This window comes from Podarcis vaucheri (genome assembly GCF_965113315.1).
Source record: "Podarcis vaucheri genome assembly, chromosome: 16".
Classification (NCBI taxonomy): domain Eukaryota; kingdom Metazoa; phylum Chordata; class Lepidosauria; order Squamata; family Lacertidae; genus Podarcis; species Podarcis vaucheri.
The window spans coordinates 33059546-33078064 of NC_138754.1; the positions used below are offsets into that span (position 1 = coordinate 33059546).

Genomic DNA, 18519 nt, shown 5'->3' on the forward strand with positions numbered 1-18519 from the left:
TAGCACACAAAATGCTATTTTTCTAGAAAAAGAGGTGCTGAAACTCACCATGAACACCTCCCTCATTCTCTTAGAATGGCAATGGTGTCCACCTGAGAGTTGCCAGAAGAGAGTTCCTGTGAATTCCCCTGGGGGGGGGAAGCCCTGAGCACATGTAATTGAAAAGCTGGCCAGGGGGTGAGTTTTCACCAGAAATACTACAATGTAGGTGCCAGACAAGCCTCTCTGGGAAGGGCATTCCATGACTAGGACACTGCCACCAAAAAGGCCCTCTTCACAGAAACCACCCACATCACCTCACTTAGTGGGAGACATAGAAGGCATCTGAGAAAGCCTTCCCCAGTCCTGTGCCCTCCATATCTTTGGGCCTACAACTCTCATTTGCCCCAGCCAGCATGGCCACTAGTCAAGGATGATGGGGATTACTTGTTGAAATTGAGCTTGTTTGTCTTACTCCTGTTTTCCATGCCTTAAACTGTTACCCTTGGTGAGTTAGGGACTTCCCCTGCATGTGAAGACAAGACCACTTGGTCAAGAAGGCAGTTTCTGCATGTGACATAGAGGAAGTGAGGGGAAGATGGGGCTCATCAACCTGGGAAGGCAGCACATCTAAGAGAAGGAAAACTCTAATCCTAAACCTCCACTGCCTTGCGAGATATCTTCGGGAGAAGAAAAGGCTAAGGAGTAAACGCTATACAAAATTAGATTGTATAGGAGTAAACCCTATACAGTCATACCTCGGGTTAAAGACGCTTCGGGTTAAATCTTTTCAGGTTGTGTCCGGCGGCGACCCGGAAGTAACAGAATGGGTTACTTCCGGGTTTCGCCTCTCATGCATGTGCAGAAGTTCAGAATGACGTCACGCGCATGCACAGACGCGGCGAATCGCAACCTGCAGATGTGAAGACGCAGGTTGCGTTCTGCTCATGATGCGAACAGGGCTCCAGAAGGGATCCTGTTCGCATCCAGAGGTACCACTGTACAAAATCAGATTGTACAAGACGCCTGCAGCCAAGCTGGTGCCAAATGTATTGCTCTGCTTTTCTTTGGACCACATCAGTGAGGCCAAGAGGGGTTCTTGTCATCTGGGCACTCCTCCATGCACACTCCCCAGGCTTGCGCCCCGGGGAGGTCAGTTCAGTGCTAACACAGCTGTTTAACTTAACCGCTGGAGGCACACTCCATTACCTCTTGAGAGAGATGGATGCCAACAACAACAGCACTGTTACCTCCCTTCTCAACATGGGCCTGTCACATAAACATAAGCTTTCAGGTTCCCCTCCTCTACTCTCTTTTTTCTAAATCTGCTTTATTGATTCTGCAGACAGCTCCTCTTCATCATGCGTATATGTATTTAGAGGCATTAAAAAAGCAACAGCAGTGGATTATTGATCGGGGAGTTGATGCAAAGGTTCCTCTTCTCTCAGCAGCAAAGTAATAGCGACGTGGGCAAACATAGAGAAATGCTACTTAGTACAGCATTAATGCCAATACTTTGCAGACTCCAATCTTCTGATGAAAACAGCTCACATTTGTGCTGTTTCAGTGCTTCATTCCAATGCCCACTTCTTTTAAAGCCAACTAGACACTTGCCCATATTTAACTCTGGATATCCTTCCAATGTCCATTACCAACAGCGCCAGTGGCATTTTGCAACTATTTTGTAGTGGCAAACTTATGAATGAAGAGCAGCCCTACTGGATCAAACTAAAGGTTCATTTACTGCACAGCACCCGGCTTTTCAAAATGACCAGCCAGATGCTCCCAGGGAGTCAAGAAAGGTATAAAGGGAACAGTTCCCTGTCATTGTTGATCTCTTGCAGCTGGTATTCAGAGGCACTCTAGCAACCAAGCATGCATTTTGCTGCTATTATGACATATGAGCAGCAACACTTCACAATTAGACCAAAGAAGGGCAGCCAATCTGTTGACAAACCTGGGTTCACGAAGGAACTCCATTGATGCAAGTCACTGTGCAGTCAGAAAAATGGCTGCCTTATGGAGAGCCAGCTCATTGTCTGCATACAACTCTGTATTTTCCCCAGGTATACATCCTGGTAGTTACTACCTGGAGAAGTGCCAAGGATAGAATACAGGACCTCATCCATGTCAAACATATGCTATATCCCGGAACGGCAGCCACTCTTCCAATAAGACCATCATAGCTGAGTTTGCAATTGACCACTTGGTCACAGAGATCAACCGAACCCACTCCAAGATAGCAAATAAACTTTTCACTTTTTAACTAATATTGAGTTAGTTACTTTTATATATGAAGTAAAAAGCAAATTGAGCAATTGAGGAACTTTGACAGCATGGTGAGGTCAGAGCAGGCTACTCTCCTCACCCCACCCGAGGCCCTTGTGACTGAACAAATCACAAGCACCCAAATAAATTATCTCAGTCAACAACAACAACAACTGGTATGCTGGTAGAAAGCCAGCAGGGGTGAGGATAGCTGGTGAGAATGTCACATATACAACTATACCTGTTGGATAGAACTAGAGTATAAGCTCAGTGCAATGGGCTCCTGGTCCTCCTGACCTGGATAAGCTTCTAAATACTGAGTAAGTTTCTGAATACAGTGGTACCTCGGGTTAAGAACTTAATTCGTTCTGGAGGTCCGTTCTTAATCTGAAGCACCACTTAACCTGAAGCTAATTGGGCTTCCCGCTGCCGATACACCACTGCTGTGAGATTTCATCTTGAAGCAAAGTTCTTAACCCGAGGTACTATTTCTGGGTTAGCAGAGTCTGTAACCTGAAGCATCTGTAACCTGAAGTACCACTGTACCAGTTGCTGGGAATCACAAGTGGAGACAGTGCTGTTGCATTCAGGTTCTGCTTTCTGGATTACCACAGGTATCTGGTTGGCTGCCATGACAATAAGAAGCTGAACTAGATGGCACTGGTCTGATTAAGCAGGGGTCTTCTTACATACTGCAATTTTTAAAAGTTTATTTGTGGTCAGTGCACTGCAAATAAATTGAATTAGAATAATCCTTCCCGAGTGATTATAGTTATGATGTTCATCTTGTTTACAGTATTATGTCACGAAAAGGCTACAATGCTACTCTAAACATAATATTGTGACCATGTAATAAAGAAAACAGCTGTTTTCAATATGGAGACATTGCTGCATCTATAAAACCAAGGCTCTCCTTTATTAAACCAACCACCTTTATCCAGGCATTAAACAGATGTCAGTTTTCTAACTCTTATTGTTTTGTCCTTCAGCTAATATCTCTGGGTTCTCAACTTTTTAATCTTTAGGAGCCAGGAAGTCTGCTCCATTCAGGAGGATCACATACCTTAACTGTGTGTGATTTTTCCCCTTTTGTGTGCCTATGAAGACACTAAAACCAAACACACATTCTTGCAGCGCTAAGAGGAATCAGAGAACAGGAAATGCTCATTGAGGTGCCTTGAATAAGCAGAGACAGGAAGGTGCTCACTTTGTTCTTCCAACAGAAGTATGACAAATGATAGACAATTTGTCAGCGGCAAAAATGTGCTGTTGCAATTGATACCTCACCTTTCTTTATAAATATAATGATTGAGGCTTATATAAAAAAACAACATAACATAATGTAAGAATATACAATCTAAATTTCAAATGGAATACATATGAATAACTTACAAAAATCAATCCCAGAGAGTAGCAGCACTTTACAACAAAATATAAATCTACTCCACCTCACTAAAAGCTTTCTGAAATGGTCATTTTTCAAACGGATGGCTATAGCAATACAGTGTCGGGGCCTGGTAAATCTTCTTAGGGAGGGGATGCCAAAGAAACCACAAAAGGGTTCGCTAATTGTGATCTGGGATCCTCCAAAATACAGTAGAAAAGTATACTTTCAGAGCACAACGGCACATTCAGCAGGTAATCCTTCAGTTCCTAGTTTTGTATATAAATAATTTTATTGGCAACAGTAACATATTCCATTAGGCTGTGACAGTGGTGGCTGGTGCCCTCTGAAGCAGAAGGCAGGAAGCCCAACATTAAGTGAAGATGGAGCCAAAGACAGGCAGAGCCAGCTAAATCTAGTTTTTCCAACCCACCCCTCCCGGCTGAGGTCAACAAGGGTTAACACTGACTCAGGGCTCATCCAGACTTCCTTTTGTGCCGCCTCTGTAGGTACAGGCTCTGTGTCTGAGAATATGTGTGTGTTTTTGTCCTGGCACTTTCCCCAGGAAAACCCGTGTTTTACTGCTGAATCTGAGCAAATGCCAATCTGAGCTTTAAAGCGCAGACCTGTACCTAGAAGGAGTGGTGCAAAAGGAAGTCTGGATGAGCCCTAACGAGACACTGGCGGAGAAAGAGGGGTGCAGTGGGTGCGGTCCGCCCCGGATGTCATCCCTGAGGGGGGGGTGACATCACCGCCCCGCCCCTTGGGATGCTCGCCCCACCCCTGTGCAGCTAGCCCCGCCCCCCGGGTGCACAGCATGTGTGCCGCTCTGGGTCCCAGAGCAGCTAGTTCTGGGAAAGTAATTCAACTACTGAACTGCTTGGAAGCAGGAAGGCAGGCAGATAGGGGCTGGTTTGCCCTTAAGGACCTCCACTGGGCTGGGAGAGAGGGAGAGAGATGGGACTGTAGGGCTTCTCCATTTGTTCAGCTGAAATACCAACAATTTCTGGCCATCTGCAAATTTTTCCATTCCTGATATTTGCTGAAATATCTCTGTAATTAAAAATTAGTGCCTGAACCACCACCACCCCGTCCCTTTCCCTTTCCCCTCACATCTCTTAGGCTCTGAGCCTGAGGGTGTGGACTGTCTTCCCGCTGATATTTGTAAGCCACTTTGGGAGCAGGAGGAAAAAGCTAATGCTTATGATACTCAGTTATGAGCACTCAGTTAAATTCACTTAGCGGTATACTTGTTCCACTGGTGAGAGGAAAAAATAGTAATAAGCAGGTTGCTGGTAACTTTGGTGCACAACAGATGGTGCAATCTGTTGAATAATGAGTTTTGCTAGCACAACTGTTGAGTTGGATTCCTCTGTTGCACATTAAAAAGTGCTAGTCCTTGCACTAATGGGCAGGGAACACTGGAGGCAGCCCAGTGTCTTTGGAGAACCGTCTGATCATGAAACGCGGAGAGCTGCATTATACCAAATAAAGTCGGACCACTAGGTCCATTTAGCTCCATACTGCCTGCGCTGAGAGGCAGCAGCTATTCAGTGTTTCAGACTACCCTTTCCATCCTTAAAGCATTTCCCATGTTAAAGCATATCCCACAGAGCCACAAACTTTCCCCACAGATGGAAACTGGTATCCTAGGGCTTGGACACCAAAGCCAGCAGAACAGAAGTGATAAAAAGGGAGAGAGAAAAGGACAAGAACTGTAAGGCTCTGAAAGGAACAGGTGCATGAAATTTCTTTTGATGGGTGAAAGATTGTGTCTGGAATCTGGCACAGAGGGCTGTGCCATTTGGGGAAAACATCATGTTTTTAAAGGTTCTTCCATGTCACCCTAAAGGGAACACAGGTAGGTCATGGCTCAGAGGATGGTTTCAAAGTAGGGTGGTTATCCTATTAGAAAAATCTTAATAAATTAGTCATATGAGTTTAACCCGATTCATCCATTAAATCCCAATCATTCTAAGAAAGAAAGAAAGAAAGAAAGAAAGAAAGAAAGAAAGAAAGAAAGACCTATCCCTTTTAAAGACTCCATAGTAGCTCAGTAGTATAGCTAGGGAGGGCTGGGAAAGGCCTCACTGCCTGAACCTTTGAGGATCCACTGCTGGTCAGTACAGACAATGCTGAGCAAATGGACCCGTGAATTCACCTGGTATAAACAGCTTCCTGTGTCCCTAACCATGGGGCAACTATTCAGGAAAGCCAACCAGTACCACACTTTGACCAGATGCCACTGAAGAGAGGCTGCCACATAATGGTGTTTAGGCATTATGTCAATTAAACCATCATGTGTTTAGGCATTTCAGCAATTACCCCAGGGAGGAATTTCCTCCCAATGCAAAAGGGAAGAGGGATTTGCCTCAGGGCCACAGCAGGGGAGGAAAGGGTTAAATTCTCTCTCCATGCCTGCTCTGGCCTCTGATCCTATTAATTATGCTGGAAACTTGTATTTCCAACTTGGATTTTATCCAAAATCTGTAGTTTACCCTCTCACAGGGCTACCATTTCGAGCTCTCTTAAACATAATACAGTCCCTCTGCCTCTCTTACACAGGGGTGGATGAATCTTCTAAGAAAACACTGGATTATCTGACGCCAAAGTCCATGTCCATGATATGAGGCTGACATGTCATAATAACTTTAATACTGAAAGCTAAGGGCTGCCTTTGGTGGGAAGCGGGTGCACACAGAACCCCACCCCTTTTCGTTTCAGCTCCAGGTCTTAGCTACTTGAGGTTTTAAGCTTTTTCCTGCCACCATTGTAACACAAAATCAAACCACAGCATAAATATGCAGCGAACGTTTAATTAACTTAGAAGTGCAATGCCATTTGCACCCCTACCCCTCCTTCCTCAGTGTCTTATTTAGTAAATGAAGAAATGCCTGATATCTAACCCTTGATTTGTAGAGCTCGCTTATGCTTTGGGTCCATACAATTAAAATGACAACCCATAATTTCACTCGCAGCAGTTGGGAGCCCAAGAATGAAAGAGCACGAATGTTGAATTACTTTGAGGGAAGGTAATAGGTTCTCCCTCCCCCCCCCACCGCCCCACATCCCACATTTTATACTTAATACTGCTCCAAACATTGTTATTAGCAAAAGTCTCAGCAACATTTTGGAATAATGATGAGAAGGAATTAGTCATTCCCTTGTTTTACGCAACTTGACTTTTGGCTTTTCGCAGAATGCCATTTAGCGGGAGCACATTACCAAGCTGCTCGCCTCTTTTCATCTGAACGCTAAAGCAGGTAAGAGACAATAAGAGGAACTGTTGATGGTTTATATTACTCTATTATGTTAATGTTCACTAAAGTATGCCATAAGCTCTCTCATTACATGTGTATAAACCAATTCTCTGTGGTGTTATTCCTGTGCTAAATGCTATAACTACATAAATCTTGAATTAATGGAGACTTTATAGTTCCTGAAAATGAAGGGTAATTGCTGTCTGTTAATGCTGTTGTAGCTAGTAAAGGAAGTATATATTTTCAGTAGCAATGTTTATGGGCCGTCAGAGCAATGCCACCGTCACTGCTACGTGCTGCAGAAGATCTCCGGACAAACTGGGAGTCCCTGTCTTTTTCCCCCTCTGAGGCAAATGAAAAGCAAAGCAAAAACAAGGGAGGGACGGAGGGAAGCCATAGGAGGCTCTTTCCTATTGTTCATCTATCTCGGTGTTGTGTACGCTGAGAGGCAGCAGATTTCCAGGGTTTCAGGCAGGGAGCACTCCTTGGCCTTTCTGCATGCAAAGCAGCTGCTCTACTACTGAGCTACAGCCCCATGCAACGCTGTCCTAGATGCTCTAGGATAGTGGTTTTCAATCAGTGTGCCGTGGCACCCTGGGGTGCCTTGAATGATGGTTAGGGGTGGCACAGGCAACATTGGCTTCTGTCCCTCTTTCCTTCCCTCCCTCCTCTGATGTCCTCTTCCGTCTCTACCTCCCAAAGGTTTGCACAGCTGTTTATTGCAGCACCCCCAACTATAACCTCCGTAGGCAAATGGTGCCTCTGGGAGACTCCTCTCTTTGGGGTGGAGTGGTGGCAGCTCAGAGACCAGGGATGGCAATAGCAGCTGCCTGGAGGACTCCCAAAGAGAGGGGAGAAGAGAAGAGGCTGAGGGAACACTCCGCAAGGGAGGGTGTTCAAACAAGGGTGAGAGGCTGCCAGCTCTGCAGGCAAAGGGTGACAAAACTGGGCTCCTGAGCCTCAGAGGGGTGCTGCAGAAATAATGTAGTTGGTTAAGGAAGCCATGGACTCAAAAAGGCTGAAAACCTCTGCTCTAGGAAACAAAACAAAAGCACCTCCAGAGTCTGCTAAACACCTTCTCTCAAAATCAATAAAGCTCTCCCTCCTTTTCTGTCAGATGGCTGTTGCGGTTGCTCGAGAGTAACCAGGCAGGACTCCAACCTGTCTTTTACAGGCTTTATTTTGGTGCAAACTATTTACAGTGAAGAGCCCCAAAGCTCATGTCTGGCTCAATCGCTAGCGGAATCCGGGAGTGGTTGTCTTTTGGACCTCCCCCAACATAAGAGTTTCGTTACCCCCCCCCGCCTTCTCCTTCCCTCTTTGCGCCTTCTACAGGATGGGTGATGGCAAGGGCATGTTTCCCTCCTGTCTGGCTTGCCCAGGAGCTGTGTTAAGGCTTCCACCAGCATCCTCTGGTCCTTGCACCTCTTCCCCACTGGAGGTGGGGCTTTCTTCCTCCCCGGAAGAGGAACTGCTTCGCAAGATTTTCGGAGGCTCTCTGTAACACAACTGCCCTTCTGTTTCTCGCCTCTGAGCCAATGGCAGTTCTCTGACATTTTCCTTTGTTTTAAAGAAGAAAAGGTGGGCACACTGAATGCAAGACAGAAGATCTGTCGAGCAGATTTGTCACTGACAGTCATTTGGAACAAAATTTTAATACTGCAATTATGGGCCCGGTCTCTGATCCCAGCTGGTACTGTAGTAGTATGAGTACTTGTGAACTCTTTCATCCCATCCCATATTAAACTGGATTAAGAAAAAGACAAAGGACACTCGGGGGGGGGGGGAGAAGGACCAAGGTTTGGTTGGGCTGTAGGCATGAATGGGACCCGAAACATCAGTCTCCAAGCCTCTGTAAACACCAGGCTTTAGAGAACATTATTTTCTAAGGTCTCCAGGGCACATGGGCACCCTGCATCCCACAGTATGTGGCCTACGGCAGGTGCACATGAGGCAACAATCCAGCATCACCTGCCAAAACATTGCTGCATCCAGGAACTTAGGCAAAGGCTCAGACCTCTACTTACAGTGATGTGATGCATGCATTTGTCTTTTCTATCATGGAATATAGTCCTGTTTAGAGGCAGAGACCTAGTTAAAGAAACTGATGCCTTGCTTTTTGTCTTTACAGATCAAGAAAGCAATACAGAGAAAAGACACAGAGGCATTCTCTCTTCATTTTTGTGTGTGCAAAGGCTCGTTGGTTACTCCATAAGTTGAAATGAAGCGTGACGGCCATCTCCACCCCCCACCCTGCTCTCAAATATCATCTGTACAGAATGATATAATATTCTTCCTTTTCTGAGAAGGACAGTTAGGTTACAAGCCATACGCAATGCAGCTTCCTCTGAAGGTAACCTCAGATCCCACATTCTGAAAGCTAATCAATGTTGTTCAGATTTCAATTTCTTCACTACAAGGTGAAGTCAAACCTAATCTAACAAACGTCAGTCTCAGATGTAATGCTGCTAGCCAGACCTACCCAGTGTAATTTAGATAATCATTAATAGCATAGCTGTATACTAAAACTACATGTCACTTACAACTTCATCTGAGCATTGACTGGCAGATCTTTCAAGTAGTTTTTCTAAATGATTGCTTTTTTGCCTTCTTTGATTGGGGAAATGCGAGAAATACTGTGATTCAGCGTCGGAAATAATATGAGGGAATTGAGTCTCACCATGTTCAGCCATGTAACACTACCCTCTGTTATCAGGAATCTAGACGGGGCAGACAGAAACCTAAAATATACACGGCAAAGAATAATATGGAGAGACGTAAAAGGGGGAAAAAGAATGCATTTCACAGAAGAACTTAGCTCTGGCAGAGAACAGCTACTTGTGTGGCACAGCAAGTTGCTGGCCATCTCTACCAAGCAGCAGCTACAAATTTTGGCAGGCACCAACACTTATCATTTAGATGACAGGTTAAGATCCTTTCATTCTCCAAGGCTTTTAATGGGTGATTGGTGCTGGCTGCTGCTTTTATCCGTCTGTTTATTTAGACTTCATCGCTTGTTGATACTGCTGTGTACATTTGTTCTTTCACAATGTCTTCTTAATTAAATTATGAGAAACTTTCTGTGTATTTATTTTAGACATTTCTATACTCTCCTTCAGTCACAGGCTCCCAGAGTCAGTTCACTCCACAGAGCCACGCAATAACGCTCAAGCAATCCAAACACCAAAACAAACAGGTAAAAAGCTGCAGATCAAGCGGCCACAGCTCAAATATTTGAGAGCCTGGGAAAATAAACCTTAAGTATAACAAAGTGGGCAGCCCTTTGAAAGAAGGCGCTCTGCTCCCAAGGGGCCATCACTGTGGAGACCCTTTCTCTGCCCAATACCCACTTCACTTCAGATGGTAGAGGCAACCAATGCTGTGCTTCTTCTACTGGTGCATTTGCACAGAGTGGATCTCTCCCCACCTTGCCCTCTTGCTCTCCTTCTCAGTAAGCAGCAGCGACTTCTACTACAGGTAGGCACCCATCATTCCACCGTCCGACCGCTACTGTTGATGTGAGAACAGGCACCAAGCTGTGTGGAGCTATGTTGCCAACAGATTAGGAAATTTTAACACAAAAGCTAGCATACCATATATGCAAACCAAATAAGGGGAGAGTTCAGGCACCACTGCTGGGAGATAAATAGGGGATGGCAGTGTTTTCTGCCCACTGCAGACACTGGGCGTGCCAATAATGTGATGGATTTATGCTAGCACAGGCCACTACAGTTCTTCACACTGGCGTGAAATGGTTGCACTTGCACCAGGTAGACTCAGCCCCATCAGTCCCTCTTCCCCTTTTGGCCTCAGCTACTTGACTGTGGCAACCGAAAAAATATCAACACACACCATTACACGCTGTTGTTGCTTAATCCAGCCCTCTCTCTTATGGCATATGTGTCAAAACACATCTGTGATTTCATCTGGGGCAACTTTAAACATGCAGCAAGACTTTTAAAAGAAGGCAGTGAAAGGATGAAAGGCAAAATACGTTTTCCTGATTTTGAACAGATGAGGGAAATCTGCTTTATTAGTGTAGGCTTCCCAGGTATCTTCCTGCATTTGTGGTATTTTTTACCTCCTGTGGTTTTAGCAGAGGTCAAACAGAAACACTTTATAACTCTGTAAGCCAAATGACAACCCAATTCTAAATTTGGAAATGTGCAGATTTTCTGCATCTCTCTGTTAGTTTTATAATTTGATTTTTTAAATAAAACATTATTATTATTATTATTATTATTATTATTATTATTATTATTATTATTATTTTGAGGTGGATATCTTGTTCAGCAGTGAGGGTTGCACAAAGCTTCCACTATCCCACCATTCAAAATGATATCTGCAACACTGATAGCTAGTGAGATGGGGAACATGTCAAAGGAAATTTGAAATCAAAAGGGTTTAACTATGAGTTTAATTACCTTTCTGTGACTTAAGTCAGCCCAACTTTTTCTGGAATTCACCCAGTCTTTGTAAGATGCGAAAGTGGAATTCTAAAGGATGTTGAGACTTACAGAATCATGGATCCCAGTTTGCCCATTCCTAGTTTAACTGAAAACCAACCACCAAAGCTGGGTTTTTCCAAATAATATTTTTCATTTACAATGGAACCTTGGTTCTTGAACTTAATCCATTCCAGAAGTCCGTTAGATTTCCAAAATGTTTAGAAACCAAGGCATGGCTTCTGATTGGTGCAGGCACTCTGGAAACAATAGCCGGCAGCCGCATTGGACGTTCGACTTCTGAAAAAAGTTCGCAAACCAAAGCATTCATTTCCAGGTTTGTGGCATTCGGGTTTCGATTTGTTTGTCAACTAAGCCATTAAAGAACCAAGGTTCCACTGTCTTTTAAATACTTTAAATCTTGCATTAGAGACCAAAATATTTATTGTGGCGTAAACTTTGGAGGACTCGAGCCTCCTCCTTCAAATAATACTTCTTGCCTCTGATAAAGTGGGCCCTAGATCATGAAATTTGTTAGCATTTAAGCTTCAACAACAGGGGTCGGCAAGGCTTACCGGGCATGGGCCGGATCACTCCTGCAGAGATCATCTGTGGGCTGGACCGATGCAGCGCAACACTGGAAATCGCTTCTGTGCATGTCCGCGGCACCGGAAATCGCTTCTGCGCATGCCCAGATGCCAAAATTTGCGCCTGTTCAAAAGCAATTTTCGGCGTCTGGGCAGGTGCAGAAGCAATTTCTGGCACCATGGACATGCGCAGACGCGATTTCTGGCATCTGGGTATGCACAGAAGCGATTTCCCGAGCCGCAGAACAGAATTGCCAAGCCACGCCGGTTTAGCACAGCACGAATGGGCGGCTCGGTTTGGGGGCAGCTTGTGGGCTGGTTAAATGGCCTCCATGGGCCTCTCCCGGCCCATGGGCCTTAGGTTGCCGACCCCTGTTCTGCAAGAATCTTCTCTGTTTTTGTCTATTGGAGAGATGAATGTTGAAGCTTCTATGGAAGGGACTTGACAAATGACACTCTATTATATTGGTATCTGTGCTATGGCCAAGTGAGGGGCTGATACTTTATTGTAAAAGGTAGGACCCGTTCTACCCAAGCAGCGGTTCACAGCACTCTTGTTTATGAAAACGTCCTTCACCTGAGACTGTGCCTCATTCAACGACTATATCGTTCTGGACTTTTTTGGATGCCAAAGAGGTTCCATAGCACATTATCTCCATCCCAAGACATTAGTGATGCATGGCAGAAACTGGGTACCTTAGCCAAATGGTGTGGAGCTGCCCAACTGCAAGCCCCTCTTGGGGTTAATCTTCCTGCTTTTTGAGAATTTACTACCAAATATACATGCATGACACCCAGCCAAATGTACAGTGCTTCAACACTGGAGGGGGAATATGGTACCTTCCGTGCAACACCTTCTTAGTGGCAGCATCTCATCTCTAGAACTCCCTTCTAAGACACAAAGGGTGGCGTTGCTATTCAACTTCTGGTGCGAGGTAAAGACTTGGTTATGTCTGATCTGGTGTTTCCTGGATTCATTTATAATTCATTTGCCTTGTTTTAACCTGTATTATGCTGTCACTTATGCTGTTTTGTATATATGTTATTGTTACCCACCCTGGAATTATTTTTGCAGTGAAGAGTGGGAGAGAAACGTTTTAATTAAATAAAAGCATTTAACAAACAATTTGTAGTTCCTGCCTTTATCTGAACTGGAAATGTATTGATGTGAGTGCAAAGAAGATAGATATGAAAACATTTGATCAACATTTCTTGAGAGTTATGACAACTCAATATATTTGTATTTCTAATTTATATGGCCAAAACAATTTCCATATTTTAACACTCCCCTTTTGTCTGAATGTTACTTTAATTGTATTCTTCAAAAATTGCAGTAAAAACTTCAGCCCACTCAAAGACAGAACCAAGGCAGCTGTAAATGTCAGCATGGCCTGAGACTAATATCTGATGAACTTGAAGGTTATTTACAGGCAATAATTTTTTCTTTTAACACAATGTCAGTCTGAAGCTCACAATGGAATTCAACATAGTCTCATAGTGGTCTCACTGCAGTCAGTGGGAGTGCTTCAGAGTTTAGTGATGTTAATTAAACTTGCCTCTTCTATAGGTGGGACATTTTTAGGTCAGTGGAGGTCACTGGGTTTAAACAAGAACCCGTACATTCATCTCTCCCCATCCCAAACATCTGACTATAATCTCCCAATGACTAATGCGAGTATCAAGCAAAAGGGTCAGGGGTAAAAAAATCTTTGCTGCATGATAAATATGTATGCATGAAGCCAAAATATACCTTGACAGTTACAACATCATCTGCAAAGACGGGTTACTGGTTGTCCATCTTCGAAACCCATTACGAAAACTGACATATTCAAAAGTCATTATAAATAAAATATTGCCTTTCAAGCAGTTACTGAGGGAAGTCTTCCTCCAAAATAACATGATAGGAATGCTATTGCAGTCTTGAGTGCTCTTCCAATCAGAGCACATTAATCAAAGAAGGTCGTCATGTTAGCAACAACAAACCCTATTTTATGTACATAGTAAAGCCCAAGGGAAAAGACATCTTGTATAGTGACCCAAGGCATTTGAGGTTTAGCAATCACTATTTCTAAAATCTGACATAAAAGCAGATAGGAATTTTTTTTTGTAGTTTCCTCTTACTTTCCTGGAAAAAGAGTTTCCAAGCTTCAGGAAGGCAGTAGAGTCAAAACAAAAAGGAAAGGACATTTGGACTTACCTTATCGTCAATGTCACTCTCACTGTCACACTGTAAATTAAAAAGAAAGAAATAGAAGACTCTGTTATGAAAAGATGCAGAAATTATACACATCAACGTATACAACTCAAAGCCTTCTTAGCACTAAGGGCCTCATAAGATACATAGCACAATTAGAAGGGACTGCAATAATCACATTTATTTGAATTTTAGAATTCTTTGAGAGTATTGGTAAGCATGTAGATAATGAGGTGTGCAAATTTTATGAAATTAATAATAATAAACTTATCTGTATGAAAGAAACACAAGGTAATACCAATAAAAAAATGTCACAGACTCCCTCCATTTTTATTTTTACAATACAACCAGAATTTTGAATTTCCCTGACAAATCACATCATTTCCCTTTGAAAATGTATTCCCTATTTTAACACTGAAATAAATAATCTCAGCATGTTACCATGAACTAAAATAACATACCCAAATAATGCTATTTAAAATTGGATAAATACACAAACATCCCAGTAGATAGGCATTAGCTGCCTTGAGCATTTGGAAAAGTGAGATATTTGGGGCTGGGTAAAAGGCCATTTGATGAAGTCCTTCACTAAAAGTTCCTAGCATATCAGTCATGGCATATGAAGGCAAATGTTCCTCCTATGTATTGGAAACTGTTCTGAGAGAGGGCTTTAACACCCAGTGAGGTTCATCCCTAAGAATCTGTATTGAGATCAGGACAATTTAATTTGTTCATAAATTATTTGGATTTAGAGATGAATACCATAGATTGCAGTAGCAAACTGTGCAGATGACCCAATTTATTAAGGACAGTGAAGTCCTGAGTGGACTGTGAGGATCAAAAAAAGGATTTTTCCAAACTGGCTGCCTGGGCAACAGAATGGCAGAAGCGTCTCAATGTCTGTAAAGGCAAATTGGGACATAAACATTGACTCTTATCTGCTGTTCTGTTGACTAGTTAGCCAATTTGGAGAGATTCTTCTACAGATCCTCCTCACAGTCCATTTGGGACTTTACTATATTGATTCAATGTCTAGAAGGGTACATTGGGACACAGAATCCAAAATACATATCTATTGACTTGGGGACATGTGGAACCTAATTTGGCTGTTACTGTTCAGGTTTGGGATCAGTGGACGACCTTGGGGTCTCAAAGTTCAATGATTCCCTGTGTGATGCTAAAATTTGGCGCCCTCATCTCTTGCCTTCCATTCTACAACTTACTGTGGTTGTCGCGCCCCCTGCAGCTCACCCAAGGCTCCCCCCCCCAGTGTGACCTAACTGGTCACACTTCCATAAATCCGCCTCTGTTGGGATCATAGTAGAAAGCTTACTAAAAATGCTGGCTGTATGATTTCTATCCATTGCCAGGATGTGACCCTCAAATGTCTTTGAGGGAATGCAACCCTCAACAAAAAGAAAGCGTTGCCCACTTCAATGTGATTCTACTGGGAAAGAGCTATCTTTATTCATTCATTTATTTGACATTCGCAGGCAAAAGTTGTTGAAGTGATATAAAATACAGAAGACTTAAGACTGTGGGCATGCAATACTCTCAGCAGTCCCCTAGAGCTAAGGAGCACAGTTGCTGGCAAGGACAGCAGCAGAGGAATTGGCACGCCCAGGGGCAGGGCAAAAGCGGGGTGCACCGCGGGGGCCTCCGGAGTCTGCCTGCCTCCTCCCACTCAGCCACCCTACAGCTGGGGGGGGGGAGGCAGTGGGTGGACCATTTGGGGCAGTGTGGAGCCTGTGAGCGCCCAAGCCACTGTGTCCCTCCCAGGAGAGAAGCGAGGCTCAGGTGCGCTGCAGGTCCCACGGTGAGTGCCGCCCGGTATTTTGTCACCCCCCTCAGTGGTGACACCCAGGGTGGCCCACACCCACTGCACTCCCCTTCCTCCACCCCTGGGCAAGGATATATGGAGCAATGCAGTTCCTTAAGTAACCTGGTCTCAAGTTTATCAATTTGTAGTATAGTTGCTCTCCTGTGCTTAAAATCTTAGGAGACTAAAGTTCTTAAAACATTTTCTAGATGGGAAAAAACTCATAAAGTCAAGAAGGAGAAGGGGTGGCAGTCGTTTTACATTGGACACACTTGCTGGCTTTGAAAATGGAATAGTTCTATTTTCAGCTGTACATATGGCAGGATAATGACACCTTGGAATGTTTAGGGATGCATAGATCTCACTGGCTGGAGATGAGAAAACATTACCATTGCAAAGTACAAATGAAGCTATTGCAGCCTTCTCTATGGGCAGAAAATGACCTCAAAAGCAGCAGGGGGGTGGTTTCTACATTAAAACAGGGAATCTCATCTTCCCTGGAAAATATATTATGGCACATTTTGTCAGTTGCCCACCAAGGGCTGCTTCTCAAGTTACATTATTTTAGACAGAGGATATGAATTAGTTGACTTTGGATTTTGCGGTCAAAGCACTAGCAACCAGTGGGAAAGAGATTTGATCTTTGGCATCTTACACTGGTTTTTCCTCTGAGGGATACTAGACATCTGCTTCTATCAAAATGGACAGAAAGACCTCTAAAACCTAGGAGCAGTTATTTGCATGCCATTTCCACTTCCCGGTTTGTCTGAAGGCATGTGAGGCAGCTGCCCCAGGCAGCTAATTCTGAGTATCCAGAAAGGACACCAAATGTCCATTACTGTTGTTCTTATCCAAACACAATGAGTTCTATGGAAAGAGTTTGTTAGGTGAGCGTTTGCATAACAAGTCAACGATTTCTACTGATTCCTATGGGGAATTTTCTAATGCATTCCTGACCACAAAATGTTGGAACCCCCCCTCCCCAGCTTATCACGCCCCCCAGAAAACCCAGGAAAACTGCTATTTGATTTGTCCTATTCAGGGCCATCTTACCCATAGGTGCTAGGGGTGTGGGGCACCCAGATGCCAGGCTCTCAGGGGTGCCAGGCCGAGAGTCCGGGGCCTGAGAGTTGAGTCCGAGGAAGAGCTCACCCGTTGATTGGAGCGCCGCAGTGGGCTCTTCTGCTGTGCGCGGCTCTGTGCCGTGAGTTTGGGGGCGACCGAGCCAGCAAGATCCTGAGGCAGCCAGCTGCCTCCACCCTCCTGCACACCTGGGACTGGGCAACCTGGGGGTGGGCTGCCGGGCGGATCTTTGCACCCCAGTGCCGCATATGCTTAAGACAGCCCTGGTCCTATTGTTCCCTCTCAATTCCTCAGCCAACCAGCAAAAAGTAAACAATGAAGTAAGAAACGCTTGTTGTTCGAATATCTGAATCTGCAATGTGTATAGCAAGGTTTGGGTACTAATTCCTCTCATTTGGATAAGTGAATTTTCAAGTCTCTCCAGGTCACATTTCCTCTCTAGGCTACATCCTCCTTCCCCAGGCCACACCCCTCACGGGTCTTGCTTTGTCTTGTAGGACATTGGACTAGATGACACTTCCAACTCTACAATTCTATGATTCTATAATACTTGCTTCCCTCGATGGAGGACAGAGAAGGATGCATGAGTGTGTGTAGAAACAAAGGTAAGATGGACATTAATTGCTCTGCTCATATTTGCCTCACATTGACCTGCAGTGGCTCCCAAAAGGTTGCCCAGAAGAAAATGTGGCCCCTGGAATGAAAAGGTTTCCCCATACCTGATGTAAGACATTTAGAAGACTAAAAATATTAAGGAAAAAAATAATAATCAGAAAATACTGTATGGCTGCAACTCTTTAATGCAACGAAGAACAAACAAACACAGAACACACATTAATAATAGCAATATTTACAATAGCATAAGTAGGTTCACCTTACAGATCTTTTTTTAATTGACACAAATCAGAAGAATGGTTAACAATGTACATGTTATAGTACTTTAACATGTTCTTTGTTAACCATTCTTATGATTGATATTCCTTAAAAAAAGAATGAAAAAAGATCTAGAGCATTCCTCAGCAGGAGTAAAAGGGAAATTTGTGGTCTGGTTCACACATGTGGTACTGTCTAAGTACATTCATGTACAGTTTTTAATGCAAGACTAACAGGGATTTGATCTGCTTCTGGATTAAGCAGATAATTTCTGTGTTGTTTGCAGACTAAATTTTCTGGGCACGAGTGATTAGTCCTGGATTTCCTTTGATTTGTTTTCCCGCCTCACTGAACTATGGGAAGCTATCCCATAATCCTTTGGAGAGGTGGGTTTTTGTATTGTTTTTTTTAAGGACATACATTGCTTGCCAAGGAAATAGAACCTTTTTCTTCCCTCTTCTTGAACAGTCCCCTCTAAATGGATGTGTCAGTTTAGATGAATTCTGGGGACAACAACAAATGTACCATTTAACTTCTGACACACATTTAAAACAAGATGTATCTAAACTATTGATACCCAGGAATTATTTATGTGTATATTATTAGTGTTAGTATTGAAATGTATAT

General features: G+C 43.8%; 1 protein-coding gene across 12 annotated transcripts in view; it reads right to left on the bottom strand.

The window, feature by feature from the left end:
- FBRSL1 (fibrosin like 1) overlaps positions 1-18519 on the bottom strand; it is a 790067-nt gene that overhangs the window by 267982 nt on the left and 503566 nt on the right. For all 12 annotated transcript variants that reach the window (XM_082203023.1, XM_082203022.1, XM_082203027.1 and 9 more), the window contains exon 5: positions 14121-14150. In XM_082203023.1, coding sequence (XP_082059149.1) covers positions 14121-14150 — 30 coding nt within the window. The remainder of the gene's footprint in view (positions 1-14120; positions 14151-18519) is intronic.